The sequence below is a fragment of the Felis catus genome, chromosome B3, assembly GCF_018350175.1.
Source record: "Felis catus isolate Fca126 chromosome B3, F.catus_Fca126_mat1.0, whole genome shotgun sequence".
NCBI classification, from domain to species: Eukaryota; Metazoa; Chordata; class Mammalia; order Carnivora; family Felidae; genus Felis; species Felis catus.
This window is the reverse complement of record NC_058373.1, coordinates 93,340,060-93,364,155: the sequence shown is the minus strand read 5'-3', so window position 1 is coordinate 93,364,155 and position 24,096 is coordinate 93,340,060. Positions and strand designations below refer to the sequence as shown.

Here is a 24,096-nt window from a genome sequence, read left to right as displayed (position 1 = left end):
CCCTGACCAATAATTGGTTTAGAGTGAACATTTGACCCAAACCAAGACGTTTAATAACTCCCAGGATTTTTGAGCTACTAGAAAAGTGCCTGTTCTCACTACTACAGTTGACTGAGCTGATGGGATATTGGTCAAGAGCTACCTTTTATTATCATTTCTAACACACGAGGAGAGCCTGCCTAAGAAGTTATTGTACAACTGAGACAGTGGCCTTGAGGATGTGTTTTTGTCCAGTCCAAAGAAGTCCTGAACGTTCTGTAATTTCTACATTTTTGAAATCTAACCATGCTTATTAAAGACACTTGACACCAATTAGGATCAAGTGTATTTAAACTTTGACCATGTGATAAACTGAATTAGAACTAATATAAAAGTACAATATAATTTTTATCACTGATGATTTTTTTAATAAAAAAATTCCAACATAATATGCGTATTAAGTCTCACCTGGAACTCAGAACTTCAAAAACAATGTCACTTGAAGCCAAACTGACAGAAAAATCCTAAAGATTCTGTTTTCCTTTTACCATTTTCTGAAATATTTTTTTAAAAACAAAGATGGCCTTATTTTGTAAAGTAATCATTAACCCTAACACAGATAGTTAACATTTCTGTAGAAATGACCTTGATAATTTACATGCATATACAACATCCCTGAGCAATCTGCATATATACACATCCAATGATAACAACAAATAACTCTGGCCCCAAAATGTTCAAGAGGCTATGAAATTGTTAATCCCAGTGCTCTGGTTGTTCCTCAACACCAAGCACTTTAAATGGACTGATTTCCTTAAGGCTTAAGGAATCCACTTATGGATTAGGTGGTAAGAGACTCAATCTATACATGAGAAAATCTGAAAAGTGAGGAATACACAAATAGTAAGTGACACAGCTAGGATTTAAGCATATATTTAGCTGAATTAAACATCAATTCATGAGTACTAAGGGGGGGGCACTTGTGGTGGCCACTGGGTGTTGTATGTAAGTGATTAATCACTGAATTCAACTCCTGAAACCAATACTGCACTGTATGTTGGCTAACTAAAATTAAAAAGAAATAAAAAATATACCTACTACCTAAATTCCTAAGTTTCTAATTTCTAAGCTCATCTATTTTTCAGTCAAACGCTTTTTAAATTTCAACTACAACAATCTTAGACCTGATATCCAGACCCTCTATAATTTTATTTGCAAGGACCTGTTATCTTTGTGTTAAGCCTCAGATTTGTCCACATATTACTGCCAATTTCAAATATGTCATTTAATCCCAGTCAAAATTCTTAATAGCTTCCTACTGTCAATCATGGCACTGCGTGTGCTCTGAACCAAGCACAGCACAATCAACATCACACCTTCTACTTCAAAAATCCTCCCATCAAGCAGATGTTACTTTCACATGAACTTTAACTTTCTTCCACAATTTTATTCTTTCCTTACCAGAATCCCACAGTACCCAAATGAAGCCCCATCTCCTCTGTGAAGGATGACAAATCCATTCTGATCCATAGAAAGCACAGCCTTCTTAACAGTTCTGTTCCACCTCATATACTTACCTATTTCCTCTGATTAAACCATCCAACTAGACTAGAAGCTAGAATTACATATCCCATTTCTTTTGTGCACTTTCTTCAGTGCAAAACAAACAGAAGACACTAAATATACAGCACAGGTGGTTAGCAGCATAGACTTTGAAGCAAGTTCTAATCCCAGTTGCACAATGTAATAATAGCTAACTGACCTTGGAAAAACTTCCTAATCTCTTTAAGCCTCTCTTCATCTATTAAAAGAACAACAGTAGCAACAAAAAAATAAGAACAGTACCTACAGCCTCATTAGACTGTTAGGTATTTTACATTAGACAATTCATGGAAAACATTTACTATGATGTAAAGCACATATATACAACTGTATTAAAATTTAACTTCTGTTAAATGTTTTTTAATTTTACTCAACCATCAAAAATGTATACACACATACATAAACAGACAAATAATCCTCATTTTATCAACAGCTGTTTCAATAGAAATCACTCTAAATTAGGGTAATTAGAGAAGGGACATGCCTTATAAGAACTGTGATAGTTCCCTACTACAATCAGTTAAGAATGGAACAGCAGCAATGCTCTAATCAATACTTCTGCTCTTCTATTTTGTAAATATAAGTTACAAACTTGTCCTTTTCCCAAATCCCCTAGAGTAAACCCTTCCACCACCCTCAACTTTCAGTTTTTTACAATGCATGAAATGAGGCCACTAGGCATCATCTGTGCAACCATACTGTTTCCTCCAATCAGAGATAAAATGGCATCCCTATTCTAGATTAACCACATCCACCTTTTGTGGTGTATATACTGTTTCTGTGTTTCAAGGTTCAATCCTTGACCCATTTACTTTTTCAAAGGATTTGCTGTTTCTTGCCTTCTCATTGTTTACATTACATTGCCAAAATTTTGAAAACAATTTGAAGGAAAGACAAACCATATATCCTGTTACACATACACATTTGCAAAACTGAATTTACCCCCATATATATGAGGAAAAAGAAATATGTTAACTTCTACTAATCATTAACTCATACAAAATTATTAATGCTCATTTATTATTCAAATAATATATAATTAAGATCTTACTTATTAACATCTGAACCAAAATCTTCAAGAAACTCCACTTTTCTCTGAGAAAATGTAATTCTCATTTTAATAGGTAATGAACCATGTATAGCTTTGTCAAAACAATTTAGGATATTTTCTTCATTTTGTTTGAGGTCACCACTATATTCCATTTCAAGTAAATTGAGGTATAACTTTGTATTCTCCTGTGTAAAAAGCAGTATCAATTAATAATATTTCTAAAATGTTTTGATTAGAACACAGATATTTAAAATGTCTTAATTTTTATGCCTAAATTTGAAAAATATTGAAAGCCATTAAAATGTAACTCAAGTTAAATATTTTCAGCATACACATAACAGGCGAAAAAACTAATTAGCATACTGATAAGTAATGACATCATCCTGGTATCTCCCCAACTATTAAAATTATTAAATGCCAATAAGTTAAGACCCTGTATCTTATCTCAGGTTTACTGTGGCTTGACCTACCATGACAAACATAAAACATTAAAAAATGGTTTCCACAGTTCCACAGACCTGTCATTAGCTTAAAATCTAAAAAGTAAGAAATTTCCTATACACTGCCTTTTGCCAACCGATATGTAAAATGAAATACTTTAAAAAAGAATCTCACTGTTACAGTTGCTAAAACGTAGACATCTGCCATGTTTTTGTTTATAAAGTACTCTCCCAGGTCCTCTACTTAAAACTATCAGTAAATTTGTTGTGAAATTTCTAAATGTGAGGGAAATACAAAGTGTCACAATGTCTGCAACACTTTTTAACCCAATAATCTTAATTTTCTCAACCTTTTAATACATAATAATTTAAACAATTGTTAAAGATGGCAACATCAGTTTAGAGGGACTGTTGTCTTCATTTAGTAATAAAATATATTACATACAGACCAAATCTTTCATCATAGTTGCCAAAATGGGAAAGAAAAAAACAAAAACAACCATTTATTTTTATTTTATGGAAGATATTCTAAAATACAAATACATACTTTGTCTCTTTCGATTGCTTCCAAAAGCACCTTTCTTGATTTTGGAAGGTTTTTTTGTATTTTGAAAAGATGTCGGGCTAGTTTGATAGCATAAAACGATGATTCATTATTTGATTTAGCATTCTTAATGGCATCCTGAAGCAAATGTTCAGCTTCTTCCATATTTCCATGCCGTCGTTCTAAACTTACTCTTCTCAATCGAACCATTGCCAATCCTAGAACACATTCTTCAAATGTTCTCAAGATATTCCTGGCTTCATTAATATTACCTAGAAATGTTAATTAAATGTTTATGCTTTGATTTAAACTTCTGAAATATCCTTTATGCCAGGTATTGGCAAATAACAGTCCACAGGCTAAATCTAGCCCTCTGCCTGGTTGTTTTTTTTTACTTGAAAATAACCGTGCTCATTTGTTTATCTATGGTCTACAGATGCTTTTGGGTGGGCTACAATGGCAGGGTTGTCAGGAAAGAGACCATATGGCCTTTAAAGCCTAAAATATTCACTATCTGGCCTTTAATAAAAAAAAAGTTTACCCCCTGAAGGAAGAAAAGCAAAAACAAAAAAACAAGACAGACCTCTGCTCTATACCATCCCTCAAGACTCAATTCCTAGAACTTTATCTTGAAGTTAACTTAAAATCCCAAAAATATCAACTGAATTTCCTCATTCTTACCCTGCTGTTCCTCAAAAGCTGCCCAAAGCATATGCACCATGGGTTTCTTTGGGAGATGAATAGTGCAAGCTCTGCTGAAGACATGCCTCACTCCTTCAATGCTATGGTTTTCCATGTACTTGGCATACTACGTACAGAAACAGAGGAAATACTGAATAATTTACAGTTGAACAAGCCATTAAATATGTGACAGAACGATAAAATTCTATTTTTAAACCCATTCAGCACCTTTATTGAACCACTAGACTAGTTTCTGTAAGGAAGGACGAAGAGAGGCAACGAGGTTGGCATATGCAGCAGTCAAATCTGGTTGCAAGCAGACCATCTCCTAATGCAACAGATATAGTTATATGAACAACATTCAACAGAAGTACAAAAAAGGTTAGTCACTAGATCAATGTTTATAATATGTTCAAGTTTCAGAGCATATAATTTTCTTACCTTAATCCAAAACTCCTCATAGAGGGCACATGATATGACACATCTTTCAAAGAGAACCACAACTCGTTCATGAGTCCCGTTTTCTATTTCAAATTCTAAGTATTCTTTCCAGTTTTTTAGTTGTGCCTTCTCCAATGGTTTCACATGAAAATAAGGTCTTTTAATCTGTAACAAAAGTATAACAGGAAAAAAAAGTAGGACATTTCAACGAAAGTAAACCAATACCAACACCAGAAAACACTAGACTATAGGAACAATACAAACTATCTAAACTATGTACATAATTAATGATGGTGAACCAAGAAAATTTTCATCACCATATTTCATGATAAAAAAATACAAAACCCCTTAAATTTCTTAGGCTTTAAAAATTGAAGAAACAGAATGTATTCTCTATTTAGTCATTTTGATGGCACTACATAATTTTTTTTATTTTCAGCAAATTTATTTCTTTACTGAGTAATTTAAAATTGAACAATTATGCTACATAACAGAAAGCAGATCAGTAGGTAACTGGGGCTAGGAGTGGGATACAGGTTACTGAATGAAATGGGGCCAAGGGAACTTTCTGGGATGACAGACTAGTTCTATGTCCTAATTGCTGTAGTGTGCCATACCATAATGTACATATACATGCCAAAACTGAATTTACTAGCCAGTCACAAAAAACCAAATACTGTACGATTCCACTCTCATATGAAAGGCCAGAATAGGGAAATCTATACATACATCGAGGATATTAGTGGTACCTTAGGGCTAGAGCAGGCAGGTGAGGTAGTAGAGGGGTGACAGCTAAAAAGCAAGGTTTGTTTTGTTTTTTTAACGTGCATGTGCACACGAGCAGGAGAGGGGCAGAGAGAGGAAGAGAGAATCCCAAGCAGACTCCATGCTGTTAGCACAGAGCCCGATGTGGTGCTCTCTCTCACAAACCAGGAGACCATGACCTGAGCCAAAATCAAGAGTTGGATGCTGGGGCACCTGGATGGCTCAGTTGGTTGAGCGACCAACTTCGGCTCAGGTCATGATCTCGCAGTTTGTGAGTTCGAGCCCCGCGTCGGGCTCTGTGCTGACAGCTCAGAGCCTGGAGCCTGTTTCGGATTCCGTCTTCCCCTCTCTCTGCCCTCCCCTGCTCATACTCTGTGTGTGTCTCTGTCTCCCTCAATAATAAATAAACGTCTTAAAAAAAAAAAAAAAAAAAGTCGGATGCTTAAGCAACTCAGTGACCCAGGCGCCCCAAGGGTAAGGAATTTGTGAGGTGATGAAAATGTTCCAAAATGCACTATGGTGATTGCTGCATGTATCTGTGAATACACTAAAAACTACTGAATTATACACTTTAAATGGGTAAACTATATGGTAAGTGAATTATATCTCGATAAAGCTATTTCAAAAACAAAAATAATTAGAATCTGTGGGGGGGAAACCTTCATTTTACTACACATCTAAAATGGGTGTATTTTGTAATACGTAAAGTATGAACTCAAACTTGATTCTAAAAACAGAACTATAATAAAATGGTTCAGAGTAAACATATCTTGCAAATCAAATAAATCTGAATTCATTCTATAAGATTCTAAAATTAATAACAGAAAACTGATAATGGTAGAGATAAGTGGGACAAATGTCTTATTACTTAAATAAACAAAATAGTAAAGACATTACTCAAAACGGAAAAATACATTATTCCTATTTTTATATTTTGAAGCCTACTACAAAACAAAAACACTTACACCTTCTTCAAATGTCCACCTTTTACTAACTTCATGCTCATTATAATTAAACATTTCTTGATGAATTTCAATGATTCTATGTCTCATGTTTTCTATTTCTGTAATTAGCTTGGGAAGAAAAAGAAAAAATTTAAATCACACAAGTTAGATAATGAAATTTTTTAATATTACTGCTTACATTTAAGTATTATTCATACCTACTTTAATCTTATAATTGTGATAAGTTTTAAGCTGTTATCAATTATGTGTAAAGTACAATTAACAATACTAAAAGTTAGTTAAAAATCTTAAAAAAACCCACTTTCTCATGTGTATGTATTTAAAAGGGGCTAGTAGATCACAACACAGGCAAAATGCCCCTTCTAAGCTATTTCCAGGTGTCTCATAGTAAAATAGATTCTCTACGTTAAATCTGTATTTAAACTACACCACAGCTAAAGAATTCCCACTTGCCTCAATCAGAAATTAATTTTATATGAGCTACAAGTGATACAACACATGAAGTAAAGGGATATAAAGTCTAGTTTCTCATGCATTAAAGGATTTTTTCCCTAAGTTTAGTTACCTTTGCTGGATCTGTTATGTCTTCAATTCCCGATGGTAGATCATCACCAGGAGGACCATCATCACCACTATGTCCATTTACAGAAGCTAATTCCCTTCGCAGCTGAATAAACTGTTCACCAGTTAGTAGATCTCTAGGCAAGTTATTCTGTACATGTTCTTTAAATCTAAAAGAAGCCAATGACAATAAATGCTCTATATACGAAGCGTAATTTTAGATCCCATTTTCAATTACTACTACACATTACTCTTCCAAAAAAATTCTGATTTAAAACCAAACCCTTTCCTTGTCTATAGTGAAAGCTACCACTTGATTAAATGGTCTACAGACAACTTAATTTTCTTCATGCCTTGGCAATGGAATGGAAAAAGCATGGAGAGGCATAAATCCAAATCCTAGTTCTGTCCATAATTAGTTATTTGACTTATGGGAAGTTTTCCCTTCTTTATGTCTTGGCTTTCTCATCTGTAAAATGGCACAATGCTATTTTGCAAAGTTTTCTTTCTTTCTGCAAAATTACTTTAAAATGAAATAATAGTAATCCCTATTTAAATTATAAATGATCATTTATAAATGATCAACAAACATTTGTAGCTCCTTCCCACTTCTCAATTACTCCTGAATCTGTGTCTGTGCCAAAAACTTCAATGAAATTGCCCTAATTAAAGCCACCAAGTGCCTTTTACATGCAAAATTAAATGGACACTTGTTTCACAGTACAGCCTCTATCCTAAACGTTATCACTATCACTTAAGTCTTCACTACTTAAGCCCTTTAACCACACTTTCCTTTTAGAACCTTCTTTGCCCTTGGCTCAGAGTTACTGCGTTCTTGGTTTTCTTCCAAGTCTCTGACTGATCCTTGATCTCCTCTGAGGGTTGTCCCTTCCTATCAGTCCCTAAATGTTAGGATTGCCAAGGACTCCATCTGACATTTTGTTCTCATCTATTTTCATTTAATTCATGCCCAATCTTATTAATACAGAAATAATAAGCATCCTATGGTGACTCTAAAACCTATAACTCAAGCCCATACTTTTCTATCCAATTGCCAAAACTCTGCACAAAGAAATAGATTAATTTTAAGCAAAAAGTGTTTTGGAAAAAAAGTCATTTCATTTTATCCATGCACATTAGTTTATATATATGCAAATTTTAATAAAAAACACCAAGCTAAAGACCTAAAATAGCTACACTATCTAAATTTGGAAATTTTATGCAACATCTTGAACTAATTGTGTCATTTCATCCACAATCAACACCCTCAGCATTTCTAATTTTGATTAATGGTACTGCCAACCACTCAGTTTCTACATCTCTTCTATTTTGCTTTTATCATTTACATTCCACTGGGTACCAGGTCCTATTGATTTCACCTTCTAAATATAAACTGCTCTTCCAGCCTCTAGTCTCACTATTCCCATCTCAACCCCAATATTGCTATAAAAATATTAGAAAGTAAACATGAAAAACAAAATAGTAAACATGATCATATCCTCCCCGCCCCCCAGCCCATGTCAAAATAACTTCAGTACATTTACCCTGCATTCAGGCTAAAATCCAATCTCCTTAGATAAAGTCTTTATGCTGATCCAAACCAACCTCTCCAATCAAATTATTACACATAGTTGTATATTTATCTTATGTTCCAATCTTATGGATATTTTCCCAAGTTTCTTAAAACTGATTTAGGCTACTGACACCTGAATTTTTATGGATTTTAAGGCTGTCACTCATGTATGTAAATAACATTGGAAACTAATCTAAATTTTGCATAGTCAATGGATACAGAGGCTTAACTTGGATCCGTTTCACCACTGGGAGACAAAAAATACAGACTTCCTTATTAAAAAAATTTTTTTAATGAAGAACTCAAAAGTATAGTAAGAAAATGAACAGATTTAATATTCATATAAATATTAAAATTGTTAGGATAAAAATAAAAAACTTTTAACTACTTACAGAGCACAAACTTAAAATAACTGCTATGTTATATAGGAAATTCTTTCAAATGGTGATAAAATAGGAATACTAAGCAGTAATTTTTCATCAGCCTTTTTTCTACTGAAAACTAATTTATTCAATAAAGAATGGCTGAGTGTCTAATATACTGAGCCCTATTCCTAGGTATTAAGGATAAAAAGTATTAGTAAGTCTCAGAAACTGACCAATGTGCAAGAACTATATACAAGAGACATAAATTTAAAGTGGTGTTATTAGTGTTAAGACAAATGTAAATAAATAGGCAGAGTGCTGGCACAAATGACAGAAATACTTTCTATTTTGCTAAACTAGAGAAAGTTTCATATAGAAAACATTAAGCTATCTGGTTTTGAGTAATATGAGCAACCAGACAAATGGGGAAGCAGAAAAGGTATCACAGCCATAGAAGTAAAAATACTGCCCTTTGGGAAATTATCAGTATTTAGATATTATTTCTGGAGCTTAGGAACTACGAGGGCATGGGTCTGAGAAGTTAGATCACATCAACAAAATCCACATGCTAACAATATTTTAAATTAGATACTTTCTTAGAGATGTCATCAGTGTATACCCAGTATACAAACCTACACAACAGAAAAACTATTACAGCACTTAGAACACTTTTTAAAAAAAATATGCGCTTCGTCTTCTACACTTTCAACAAGCTTGACGGCCAACACCATTCACACATAACTTGTTTGAGCCTTTATTTCTACAACTTAAATGGTATATAATCTTTTACATAGCTAGTGCTAAATAAACAACTAAGTAGGAGGAGTGTATTAGGCAAAAGAAAACATTCCCCTAGTTCTCAAAGCAGTTAGTCATGTCATAAGATTTACTTACACAAACACTACCTGTGAGTTTGCTGTATACACTGATAAGGAAAATGTCAAAATATTAAAAGAGCAGATTAAAGAGCAATATTTGTAATGCAATCCACTAATGTCTATTATAAGCATCCATACATTTTTAAAAATCTAGTGGGATATTCATTTAATAACAAAAAAAAAGATGTGGAGGAAACTACACCAAGAACTTTGGAGCCACACTGTCTAGGTTCCAAACAGCTTCCAACTAACTCTGTGACATCATGCAAGTATTTTAATCTTTCTGTGCCTCTACTTCCATAAAATGGGGATAATAATAGTACCTATACCTCACTGGCTTCATGTGAGGATTAAATTAACTATATGGGATTCAGAACAGCATCTCGTATATGGCAAATGGTATATAACAAGTGTTTCCTAATTTATCTTTCTTACCAACAATAAAGTTCTTATTGTCACAGACTTTGTATCTACACTATAGATCCTAGAAATATTGGCATGTGAAAAGGCACCCTCTTGTTCTCATAAGGATTTTTAAAAACTTTGTGTTCACTCATTCTTTCAAACATTCACCAAGCATTTGCATATGGGATGTCTTGTGTTAATAATGTCTTTTAGCAAGTTTCTGCCTAGAAACCTGTGCATCTCCTATACTCCGTAAAAAAACAAAGACAGTATATTCAGATCTACATCATTCCTATTCCTAAACTGGATCAGCATAACTTCTGTCTTTAGCAAACTGATCCACGGTACTTTTCAGATGCTTCATTAAGTCTTCTACTTTTTCAGTAAAGAAAAACTTAGAAAATCCTTCAAAAAGTACCTAACTTACAGGCTTTAACACAACACTACTTATAAAAATTGTAACAAACTATAGAAAATATGGTAGCTAAAAAAGCAAGTATTTATCAACATAGCAAATACTTACAACACATACTTTCTTGTTCAGAAAGACTTTGAGTCCGTATCAGTGGGACACTTTGAGTACATCAGAAAACAGAATGTGGAAATCGTATCACACAGAATTAGTTGTTTTAACAGTACTCATAAAAATGAAATGATACCAGTCAGGACAAATTCATAGTGGAAAATTTAAATGAAATTATTTTTGATTTTGATTTTGATTTTTGATTTTGATTTTGATATAAACAGATCTAGATTTACTATATAAATAATAGATCTTTCACAGTTTTGAACATAAGGTATTATATGAATCACAAAAATGTACCTTTAGTACATCATTGTTTTTTTTTAACTTTTTTTTCTTAAGTAATCTCTACACCCAAAGTGGGGCTCAAACTTAAAACCCTGAGATCGAGTCATATGCTCCACTAAGCCAACCAAGGCATCCTAAGTAAATCATTAAGTTCTAAATAAGCATTTTTATGTGCCATGTACACTGTTAATTTAGTACCACAAAAAATAATTAAAATTTGATTCTATTTTCTCATTCTTCACCACTCTGAAATATCTTAGGAGTCCCATTATTCTTCATCTATAAAAGGGGTATAGAGAAACTTCTGTTTAAAAATGGTTAAAATTCCTAAACATTTCATAAGGTATGTGGAAAAATATCAAAATTGTGATTATCAAGCAAGAAACTTTATTCCTGTTTGTATCTGAAAGAATCTTACATGACATTTCAAGAGAATTACAATCCTCAATATTAAGAATTACCTGATTAATCATAATATATCTTAATGATCGGACTTTTCCACCCACCTCTGAAAATGATGACTGTACAGCTGTGTTGGAATACCAAGAATGCGATCATATATAGCTGTAACTTCTCTCAGGTTTCCCTGTTCATTTTCCCAGTTTATATACATTTCCCATAGTCTGTCAGATCGGAAATCTGTTCCTGCAGCTAAAACAGCATGCTCGAAAGTTCTGAAAAATTAAATTACTTCTAAGTTATCTTTCCAAAATAAAATCACTTTTAAAATATTATTTCTACACACTGCAATATATACAGATATCAAATCCTTAAGTTGTACGCCTAAAACTATTATGTCAATTATACCTCAATTTCAAAAATTTTTTAAAAATTAAAACATTATTTCTAAATTTCAGAAGATTATGCTAAATTCAAAATTATATTCAACTGCTTCTCATATAAGCAGGGAGCAAAAAGCAGAAGGAATAACGCAAGTATACAATAACTAATTATTAAAAAAGAGTAAGGAAACAAAAAGGGAATATATGTATGTTTATAGAATTTTATCTTATACAGAATTATAATGCAAACATACACACTGCAAACATATAGAGTGTCAATGCAGACACTTAAATATTTGTTAAACTTGAAATGTTGAATAGATACATTTAGGGCAGAAGACAGAAACTAATTTTATCTCAATTTAAGGAATAATTTTCTGGAAAAATAACTCCAAGAAGGGACCCAGCTGCCTTGTAACGGAATGAGAAGTAGACATATATTTTAAAACTTTCAAAGTCTCTCCTGCTACGTCTCCAGCTAACTAAAAAATAACTAAAAAACAAACAAACAAACAAAAAAAGTATTTCTAAACTACCTAACTCATTTCAAAGAGATTTTTGTAAGCAATTTTAATCACTGGATTTGACATCCCGATGGGATAAAACTTTTAGATACACATTTTCAAAATAAGTATCTTATAATCAACAGGGGTTTTTAACAGTATAAAAGTACCCTGCCTAGATTAACCTACAACTTTAATACAATCCCAATCAAAGCTCTAACAAATTTTGAGTGGGTCAGGTAAAACAAATTCTAACAGTGAGCTAACATACAAAAAGGGCAATGCAGTGGCATTTTCCTGAAAGACATCAAAAGAAATTAGGAAACTATAGTAATTAAAAGTATGGCACTAGCCAGGTAACATAAAAATGGATCACAAAATAGTTTCAAGAAAACAAAATAGATCAATGTACATGTGAAAGATTAGTATATGATAAAGAAGTTGTTTTAAACCAACATAGAAAAGCCTGACAAAATAAAAGGTTAATTTGTGTCTTAAAAAAGATACAAATTTAAATGCTAGATGAATAAATGGTAACAAAAAACTATTAAGAAATTAGAAGAAAACACCAGATTTATATATTCTTGACAAGATAGGCACAAAACTCAGACACCAACAAAAGATTAAAGACTGAGCCACATTAAGAAAAAAATGATAAAAAGACATGATAAAGAAACATCCTAAACAAACTTTAAAGAATGTGTTATGTGCTAAAACTGGAGGGAATATGTTAATATAGGTAATAAAGGATTGAGTGTGTATGTGTGTGCATGCACATGTGTATGTTTATATCTAACCTTTTTAAGACAGTAAAACACATGTTACTGCCCCTGCAGAATCCCAAAAGAGGGAAATTAACACACCAGACACTAAGAAAAGTTGGGGAGTTGGAAGAGGAAGTATAAGAAGGTAATGAACTAAAGACAGGATGTTACAAGAAGATTTGTTTAATGAATGGTAAGAAACCTTAAACCCTCTTCTTTCTGCCCAGCTATGGGATTTCAGGAGCTAGGTATACATTCTCCAGGCAGATCAGATGATCCTTAAATGAGAAACCACCTGACACAGGAGTAAGATATAAGAATACCAACACTGGGATTCCCCCAACAAAAACCTGAGTGGCCACTTGACCATGCTACTGTGAAGCTTGCCAGGCCAACTAATAGCCCACAAATAAGACCCACAGAGCTTACATTCCATTTATTAAAATCACATCTTTAACATGAACAGAAATCCAGATATCACACAAGTCAGAGACAAAAACAAGTAAACAGAAACACTTTAGAGGAAACAGTGCTGGGAGTAGAGGAAAACATCAACATTTCTTAATACCTTTTAAAAAATAATAAAAATACATTAACCCACATAACAAGAATAGGAGACTATAAGAACAGGAACAATGAAGGACACGTGGGTGGCTCAGTCGGTTAAGCAACCGACTCTTGATTTTGGTTCAGGTCATGATCTCATGCCTCATGGGATTGAGCCCCACACTGTCAGCATGGGGCCTGCTTGAGATTCTCTCTCCTTCTCTCTCTGTACCTCCTCTGCTCGCATACACATGCTGTCTCACAAAAATAAACTTAAAAAAAAAAAACGGAACAATGAACAAGAAAGATTCTTGGACATTAAAAAACTTATGGCAGATATTAAAAATCCAATACAAGGGTCACAGAAATACCTCAAAAAGTCAAAATCTGACATGAAAAAAGTAAAAGATAAGAAAATTAAATGACTAAAACAAGATCCAATGTCCAACAACTATAACAGAAAAACATAGAAAGGAAATTAGCAACACAAAAATAAATACAGTACTAATTATTTTGTTTTATTTTAATTTTATTAAGTACACTCTACACCCAACATGTAGCTTAAACTCACAACCCCAAGATCAAGAGTTGCATGTTCTATGGACTAAGCCAGCCAGGTACCCTAATAATAACACTTCTCTGAACAGAAAGACATGAGCACCCTAGATTGAAAAGACCCACTAAGTAAAACACAATGAATTAGAAAAAGAAAACCCACGCCAAAGCATATCATTAGAAAACTGTATTTTGGGGGCACCTGGGTGGCTCAGTTGGTTAAGCATCTGACTCTCGACTTCAGCTCAGGTTATGACCTCACAGCTCATGAGATCAAGCCCATGTCTGTGCTAGTAGCACAGAGCCTGCTTGGGATTCTCTCTCTTCCTCTCTCTCTGCCCCTCCCCTGCTCACACTCTCTCAAAATAAGCAAATAAACAAAGATCTACTCTTTAAACAAAAAAACAAACAAAACTGCATTTTTATCAAAGATAAATCATTTTATAAGCTTCCATGAGGAAAAACAAGTCATATAAAGGGAATCCAGAAGAGCATTATCATACTTCTGAATAACAACACCAGAAACAATATGAGAATGGAGAGATGCCTTCAAAGCCCTAAGGAAAAATTACTTCCAACTCGAAGTTCTATACCCCATTGGACCATCAACTAAGCGTTTCAGGCATACAAAATCTTAATTTTTTTCATCCCAAGCATCCTTTATCAACAAGTTACACTCCTCTAAAGGCATACATCAATCAGGAAAAAGTAGCCTCTAATAAACTCTCAAAAATAGAGCCTGAAACCCAGGAAAGAAGTAAAGACATATGCTAGAATTAGGAGAAGAAGGAAATTCCAAAATAACTGCTGTACGATAGATAGAAACAGAGACTAATCCAGACTACAGAAAAGAATGTTCCAAGAGGAATACTCCGCCAAAAGGAAGGGTAAAAAATGGAATTTCTATATTTCTGAGTATAACTTTAACAGTTTTCAGATTAAGTAGAATAACACTAGATATATACACTTTTTTAGTTTCAAAAAATGACTTAACAAAGCATTCGTACATCGTGGAAAGTCTGTATTAGTACTGACTACTGAAATTAGCTGTTGGGAGGGAGTGGGAAATTTTAAATGTTCAAAGAAAAACTAAGCAAATGGGAAAAAAAGAGGGAGATGTAAGAAAGAGTAATTAACTCCAAGAAAAATAGGCGGCTTTGAAACCTATCCATTGTGGAAAATAAGTAAAGGGAAAACAGAGTATACATTAGCTGAAGTTCTCCTCTACCATCACAGAATCTTAAGAACTGAAGAGACAGAAAAGAGCAGTAAAGAATTGCTATTATAAACATGTAGGAAAATGTCAGAAAAAACAGCTAAAATAGTTCAACAGGGGTTTAACACTTAAGCAGTTTAACACTGACTTTTTAAACTATATGCACATACTTTGATAAAAAAAGAAAACACATTTTAAAATGCTTATAATCAGTAAGAAAAAGACAATCCAAAAGTAAAATGAGCAAATGATATGAACAGGCAATGAGTAAATGGCTTATACGAGTATATGAAAAAAACAACAAACTAGGATGAACAATCTAGAGATACACAAACTAAAATAACGAGCTACCACTGGAAGTGGCATGGACAGCTTTGGGAAATAAGACTACTCATGTATACTGTGGGAATTTAAAAATGATACCACTTTTGAAATAACACTTGATAAAACTTAGCCCTCGATTCTCTTTGACAGAAATTCCATTTCTAGCATGCTCTACATAAATAATGACTTTGTACAGACATGTGTACTACAGCACTGATTATTTCCTATGAATAAGGATTTGGTCAAATAAAAGACAGTACCTTTGACACTACAAAATACTTATGCAATGGTTAAAAAAATACAGTAGGGAGAGATTCCAAAGCATTCTGTTATATTTTTTAAAAAATCATATATGTACCAAATGCACACATGTATGTACATCTATGTATGTATTAAAGAACACACAATTTATAAACCACAAAAGAAATGGGACTGGGGACATAAGGAACAGAGGTGTCAAATGAAGGAGGATATTTTTATTTGCAATTTTTATATTCATGCATAAGTTTATTACATGTATCATTTTTTTAAATAGTGAAAAAGAAATACATGTTAAACATTCAGTTTACCATTCATAAGTAGTTCTATTATCAACATCAGAATACTTATTCCTACTTTGAATACATTTGAATATCAATGTTTCCCATACCCTCTTATTGTGCTGTTTGTCTCAGGATCACCAGGGTCCAATGTTTCTTTTAAGAAGTTTATATAATGTATCCATAGGTCAACACTAAGAGGTATTGCCTGAAGCCCCCGCCGATACACCTAAGAAGAAAACAACAAACTGTACTTCAAATATTTAATTATTTCTTAACAGAGAGGCAACACTGTGTTATCCGGTGAACCTTAGAAATACTAATTACTGGAATTTTGTTTAAATAATCTACCATTACCATTTGGGTGGAGGTTGGATAGAACATGGCAATGTTCTGATCCCCACGTGCAGAGTCTTGATCTTCAAAGCGCAGCAGTCCCTGCATTCTGACCGGGTTGTGTGGGCAGGCTTTGGGTTACAGACCATAGGGCACAGACCCATTAGAGCATCAATGACAGCGTCTGACCAAAAATGCAATAAGACGTAGCAAATGTGACTAGCAAACCAACTATATTGTTTGGAAAATGAGAAATAAATGTAAGTGAGAGAAAAGCCCTGCCCTACTTGTTAAGCTGCAGTGTAATACAGAGGCTTGCACTGCAAAGCTTGACAAACTGTAGAGGTTTAACGCACCTGCCAACAAAGAGAGAAAATATTAGCTACAAATGCCACAAGAGTGACAAATGCAAATAAAATACCCTATAAAATTGTTTGACCATAAATCGTAGGTACTGCCAGCCAAAAAAAAAAAGTCTTTGTTTTGTTATTATTTGGCTTACAGTACCTAATGGAGACAATTTTATTCAGTAATGTACGCACCTCATCTGATTGTTTAATGTTGTCATGCCGCTTTTCAAGGTCTGCATACTTTTTCCAGTAACCATAGCAATACGGATAGTGTATGAAAAATTTGTCAAACGCTTTCCTGGCAGCCATCAAGTGATTCTGATGAAAATAAAACAAGGTGTTTAAAAACCTTGGAGGTTTCTGTCAGAAAATATTTATTATTTCTTCCAAATGTAATATCTCAAAATAAATGACAGGTTTAAAAACCACACACACAACATCTCTTTTTCCTGCATATACAATCTTAATCCTTTGAAACAAAAGCACATAATTCTGTTGAATAGCAAGGTATTCAAAGGTAACCTTTTAATTCAGTGATTCTACACGTGCATGCATGCACACACACACCAATTTTTACAAATGTTAGACTTTGACTCTATTGTCTTTCCATAACATACAAATGCTATGACAGTTATCCTTTTAAGCCAAAAAATGTACATATCTAATGTTATTCAACTTAATCTGAAAATTATAAAAGATGCAACTTTAATTACAAAACAATAAAGCCTCATCAGGTATTACTTGATTAACCTGTCCCTCTAGTCCCATTTAAATAGTTACTAACCTCCTGTTCTACATACTGAAGCAAATATACCCAGCCTGTAAAATCCTGAGGATTGTTTTCTACAGTTTTCCAGAATTTTTCATATTCAGGAGGGAAATTTGCTTCCGTTTCTGTCACTGGAAGGTCCACAACATTTGTTATTTCATTTTCTTCTGTAGATGTATTCACATTAGGAGATCCATCAGGGGACTGTTCCATTTCCGTAACATTCATAATCTCAGTACTGAAATCAGCAGACTGTTCTACCACTACCTCTGAACTGTTGCCTGTGCTGCCATTAGTAGAATTTCTGTACTCTTCCATGTGAGAATTTTGCATAGTTGCTTATTTTGTCTTCAGTTAATGATCTGTGGAAACACAAAGAGGAACATCTTCCAAATGTTTATTTGTCATCATCTAAATCACCTTTTAAAAGCCACAGTTACTAAAGCAATATAGTAATTTCATTCTGATCTCTCCTGTAAGTTATTATTAGCAAGTTTATTAGTTTCTGTATTTAAATTTTTTTAAGTTTATTTATTTATTTTGAGAGAGACAGAGCCAGCACAAGTGGAGGAAGGGCAGAGAGAAAGAGAGAGGAAGAGAGAATCTCAAGCAGGCTCCCAGCTGCCAGCGCAGAGTCCAATGTGGGGCTTGAAACCGTGAGATCATGACCTGAGCTGAAACAAAGAGTCAGACGCTTAAATGAGTGACCCAGGTGCCCTATTAGTTTCCGTACATATAAAAAAATAAAAAATTTAATAAAAAATTAATGTTTATCTATTTTTGAGAGAGAATGCAAGTAGGTGAGGGGCAGAGAGAGAGGGAAACACAGGATCTGAAGCAGGCTCCAGGCTAGTTTCTATATTATAAATGAATTTCTATAACATCTAAATTTCCCCAAAATTTGCTATTTTACTGCTGGGTGCTTGAGTAAAAATGAAGTAAAGGTGGATTTAATTCATTCTTCAATAACTGAGTGTTATGTCTGCTCCCTCAAGAAATAATCATATCTAGAATTCAATGTTTCCTAGCTACCTAAAAATAAAAAACCCAATGTCTAAATTTATCTTGCTATTAATCCTGGAAAACCAAAATATCTTTAATATTTGTTCTGTAGGATAAAAATAAAATTAACAAAACATATTCTGGTCTTGGATATAAATGTTTCAGGGAGAGGTTCATTACTTAGCTGAGGATAAAGTTTTAGAAAGGAGAAAGAAAACATACATACTTATAAATTTTAAAACTGCTAGCAACTAGGTTTAACTTTTTAAATTTATTTTGAGAGAGAGAAAGCACGCACACGAGCATGCACAAGAGCAGGGGAGGAGCACAGTGAGAGGTAGAAAGAGAGAATCTCAAGCAGACTTCATGCTGTCAGAGCAAAACCCGACACAAGGCTCAATCCCACAAACTATGAGATCATAACTTGAGCTGAAACCAAGAATCAGATGCTTAACCAGCTGAGCTACCCAGGTACCCTTAGGTTTGATTTTATTACAGAAGATACAAAATAAGATTTTAAAAAATTAAAGTGATTTTTTAATGAATAAAGTTATTAAAAATACATTTATGAAAGTTTGACAATCTGGATAGCAACTGCATAAAGTCTTTTAAATTAAATCATCTCAGGGGTGCCTGGGTGTCTCAGTTAAGCATCCAACTTTTGATTTCAGCTCAGGTCATGATCTCATGTTTTGTGATATCCAGCCCTGCATGGGTTCCATGCTGAGAAATGGAGCCTGTTTGGGATTCTCTTTCCCCCATCTGTCTGTACCTCCCGTGCTCATGCTCTACCCCCCATAAATAAACATTTTTGAAATATAATAAATTAATCATCTCATTAAGAGCACAAAATAGTAAGAGATTATTCTTTTATCCTATAAAAATTTTTTAATGTTTATTTTGAGAGAAAGAGAAGGAAAGAGAGAGCTTACATGCACAAGCGAGTTGGGGAGGGGCACAGAGAGAATCCCAAAGCAGGCTCCAAACTGCGCTGAGCCTGACGCAGGGGCATCTCACGACCTGAGCCACTATCAAAAGTCAGATCCATAACCAACTAAGCGACCCAGGCACCCCTATCCTATAAAATAGTAACACAATAGATTTTAACAGCTGGCTTCATCCCTTTCACTAACAGTTTAAATAGAAACTGAATCATTGAATCATAAAACGTGTCTTATTTATTAAAGTAAGGGATTATTCTCGAAACTAAACAGACCATAAAACTGATTTACTCTTAAAATATGCTCAGAATACACAATTACTTAATATAGTACAATATAATTAAAAAGATGACTAAGACTCTAAGTAATTCAAAAAAAGAAATGAAAGTGACCAATAAACATGAAAGCATCATATCTTTACTAATAAGGATGTAAATTAAAATGAGATATTAAATTAGCAACAATTAGAAAGACATCTCTTGGGTGGACAGTCAAGTAAAATGTACCAAACGGAAATTGTGTGTATTTCATGTTATAGAAATAATCACACAAAAACATTTATTTGTTCAAAAGCATTCATTACAACACTGTATAACAGCAACCAGAGAAGGAAGTACTAACAGAATTGCTTTAGTAAGTGGCATATTTATACAAAATAATAATTAAAAAGGAAATACATACATTTGTATTGATACAGAAAGATGTTCACTATGTATATACTATATACATGAAAACACAGAGACACACAGGTATTTATACCAAATAAAATGAAACACAATAAAAATATTTGATATTAACACCTGTTCTCCCTATATAACTGGGCTGATGATTACTTCTTTTGGCTTATCTGCAATAATTTGGCTCAAGTGAAGGAAAAAAGGAGGCGTTTTGTTTCATTCTAAGAAAAGCCAGCTATGCATGCCAATGGCTGCCTGGCTGCCTTTTTTTTTAATGTCTACTTTAAAAAGCTGGGTTTCCCGGGGGTGCCTGGGTAGCTCAGTCGGTGGGTTAAGGTACAATTTAGGCTCAGGTCATGATCTCAGGGTTTGTGGAATTCAAGCCCCGCACTGGGCTCTCTGCCGTCAGCGCAGAGCCCACTTAGGATCCTCTATTTCTCTGTCTGCTCCTCCCCAGTTCATGTGCACACATACATACACACTCTCTCTCTCTCAAAAATAAACAAACATTTAAAATGAAACCTTAAAAAAAACAACTGAGTTTCCTTACAGTCTATACAGAAATTCTCAAATGCAGCTCCACTCAATAGTGACCTAGTAGGCCATTTTTTTAAAATACAGATTCCTTGGTCCCAACTCCAATGATTCTGAGATGTAGACTCAGCCCCAGAAAGTTGTACTTCTACCAAGTTCTCTAAGTAACTCAGAAGAACAGAAACTTACTCATGGGTAAACTCTGAACAATGGAACCACTGGATCAAAGAATACGTGTATATTAAATCTGAGAAGATGCTGACATTTCACCTCTAGAAAAATTGCATTAGCCATGTGGCAAGACACCGTTAGTTGCCTAATCCAATATCCCCTCTCACCATCTTCCTAATAAAACACTGTTCTTGGTCAAAGTAGCAATATACCTAATCCCATATAAGGAAGGAATCATGAGACTGAAAAAGACATCTGCTACAGAGCCCTGGGAAAGATTCTGCTTTTCTGATTAAATGGAACAGTCACAAATAGTGTAGGTTCTACCAATTTCTTCTCACCTTGAACATTATCATATCTAAAACAACCTATGTCCGTGAAGCAGTCAATTAGGGGTTGGCCAGGAAAATTAAGAGAGCCAGCCCTGGGGCACCTGCTGGCTCAGTAGGAAGAGCGTGCAACTCTTAGCTTGAGCCCCACATTGGGTGTAGAGATTACTTAAATAAACATTTTTTTTTTCAAACATGCAAAGGGCACCGGGGTGGCTCAGTCAGTTAGGTGTCCAGCTCTTGATTTTTGGCTCAGGTTATGATCTCATGGTTCAGAGTATCGAGCCCCACATCAGGCTCTGTGCTGATAGTGTGGATTCTCTCCCTTCCTCTCTCTCTGCCCCTCCTCTGCTCTCTCTCTCTCTCAAAATAAAGATTTTAATTTAAAAAAAATTTCAAATGCCAGCCCTAACATCATCAAGCTACTAACAACACAATGTCAACTTCACACAGTACGAGAAACTAAGTCCCTATTAGTTTAAACTACTATCAATAGACAGGTTTTCTATTATTTGCAGACAAATGAAGTCCTAATTTCTATTACTTGCAGACAAAAGAAGTCCCACTAACAATGCATTAGAATGGCCATTTCTCCATTTCCGTTGTCAGCAGTAAGTACCATAAAACTTAATTTTTGTTTATCTGATTTAAAAGAAAAGTAGTATCTCATTGTGATTTGCATTTAACTATGAAAAAGCCAAATTTCTATTTTTTTCTTTTTTTCTTAAATGCCTTTTCAGAACCTATATTCACATTTTCTATTGCATTACTAATTTTTATTCTTATTGGCTTATATAAGTTCTTTGTAAACTAAGGAAATATGATCTTCATTGTAAAACATTTTCTGTGAGTTTGCCTTCTTACTAGCTTACGTGTATAGGTCAATTGTCAAACAGATATGAAATCCAAACTTTAATACATGTTTAAAACATTATTTAAAAATACAGTATGAAGCAAATTTCTTCCCCAACAAAGAAATTTAACATATTAAATCAGGAGACTTTTTGAGGCTGAATGCCACTGGAAGAATTAACTATAATCAGCTAAATCTAAGGAATGTTAAAAAAGAAGTGGGAAGGGATGGGAAGAGTAGAGAGAAGAAAAAAATAAAAAAAGATGAGGGGGGATTTCAGATGGAAACAAAAAGTTTTTATGCCTGATGTATATCCAGTACTATATTACATTGCTGGTAGAGCATACCTAAGTATAAGATAAAGTTCTTATCAATTCAGTGGGAGAGAGATCAAAAAACCAGGCAAAACAGAGAATTTCAAATGAAACAAAGTTTAGAGAAATCAACTGAAAATTACAGCCATCTAGAAGAGCCTCATGAAATACAGAACGTGGTCTTAACTTTGAAAAGCTGTGAGTTTTAGAATAATAGGAAAGTAATTACTCCAGAATAGAAGAAAAGTCCACTTAACTTGACAGAATAATCTTTCTTGGCAGACAAACAGGTAGAAATTAGGACTGATTCAGAGACAAGAGAAACTGACCAGAATGAACAGGGTTTTATGGGGAAAGTGGAAGGTAAGCAGCAGGTAAGCAGGGTAGAGCCAGAGGGATTTGAGAAGAAAAGACAGAGATGAAGTCTACAGAGGATTCTGAGAAGAAATAAAACAAGCAGCAATTTCACCAGTATATAGTATAGGAGAATTCAAAGTACAGTATTACACTACCAGAAAAAATATGTTACTGCAATGACTGATTAATGTCCTAAGCTTTTCCAGGCTTAAGCCATTTGAAAGCCTAGAAAAAGGCAAAGAAGTTCTCAATTTATTTTTTCATTTTTCCCCCCTTCTTTAAAGAAAGGACACATTTGAAGATTAATATGCAAATCAGTCACTGACTTGTGTCCTTTTATTTCAAAGCCACTCAAAAAAACAAAGAATGTTGGCTGATACATTGAGTCATTTACTACCAGCCCTACTCTAATAGCACACTTAAGTGGAACAAAATGGTTTCTTCAGGAATCAGCAAATTTACCACACCCCTGCATCTTCAGACATTATCAATTACTCCACACCCTGCAATTAAAGTGTTGTAAGAAGAATTAAGAACATCATCCTTACCCTTAGGGAGATCATTTTTTCTGATTACTCCAAAAATCACATAGCCAAAAGAATACACTAAAGTTATTTTTCAGTAAGTTATTCCAACACATTCTTCATAATGTGGCAATTAACTGGTCTCACTTTATTCTTAACAACAATAACTTCCAATTAGCAAAACCGCAAAGGGGTAAAAAATAACAAAAGGAAGAAGACAACAGCATGGTTTTAGCATAAAAACAAACGCACCAATAGAACAAAGAGCCCAGAAAGAAACTTTTGTATATATAAATGATTTTCTTTTTAAGTTTTTATTTAAATTCTAGTTAGTTAACATATAGTATATTGGCTTCAAGAGAATTTAGTGATTCATCACTTACCTGTAACATCCAGCGCTCATCAGCTCATCCAGCGCTTAATACGCATCACCCATTTTAGCCCATCCCCCACCCACCACCCCTCCCACAACCCTGTCTTTGTTCTCTGTATTTAAGAGTCTCTTATGGTTTGCCTCCCTCTCTCCACCCTCCCCCAACTTACCCTATGTGCATCTGTTTTCTTTCTTAAGTTCTACATATGAGTGCAGTCATATGGTATTTATTTTTCTCTGACTTATTTTGCTTAACATAATATACTCTAGCTCCAT

General features: G+C 34.1%; 1 protein-coding gene and 1 non-coding gene across 6 annotated transcripts in view; both read right to left on the bottom strand.

The window, feature by feature from the left end:
* Positions 1-24,096, bottom strand: part of PRPF39 (pre-mRNA processing factor 39) — a 38,295-nt gene that overhangs the window by 2,029 nt on the left and 12,170 nt on the right. Inside the window, exons 1-11 of one of the 5 annotated variants that reach the window (XM_011283222.3) lie at positions 17,169-17,294; positions 16,914-16,982; positions 16,648-16,810; positions 16,401-16,519; positions 11,568-11,735; positions 7,034-7,199; positions 6,469-6,576; positions 4,739-4,903; positions 4,298-4,424; positions 3,620-3,888; positions 2,633-2,817 (exon numbers count right to left, since the gene is read on the bottom strand). In XM_011283222.3, coding sequence (XP_011281524.1) covers positions 2,633-2,817; positions 3,620-3,888; positions 4,298-4,424; positions 4,739-4,903; positions 6,469-6,576; positions 7,034-7,199; positions 11,568-11,735; positions 16,401-16,519; positions 16,648-16,734 — 1,394 coding nt within the window. In that variant the 5' untranslated portion in view covers positions 16,735-16,810; positions 16,914-16,982; positions 17,169-17,294. Of the gene's footprint in view, positions 1-2,632; positions 2,818-3,619; positions 3,889-4,297; positions 4,425-4,738; positions 4,904-6,468; positions 6,577-7,033; positions 7,200-11,567; positions 11,736-16,400; positions 16,520-16,647; positions 17,295-17,760; positions 18,108-24,096 lie in introns of those variants that run through there. The other 4 variants (XM_011283218.4, XM_011283219.4, XM_011283220.3 and 1 more) reach the window with 4 other exon arrangements.
* Positions 3,459-3,544, bottom strand: LOC111561241. Its single transcript, XR_002743594.1, has one exon. It is a non-coding gene; the product is annotated as a small nucleolar RNA SNORD127 (small nucleolar RNA).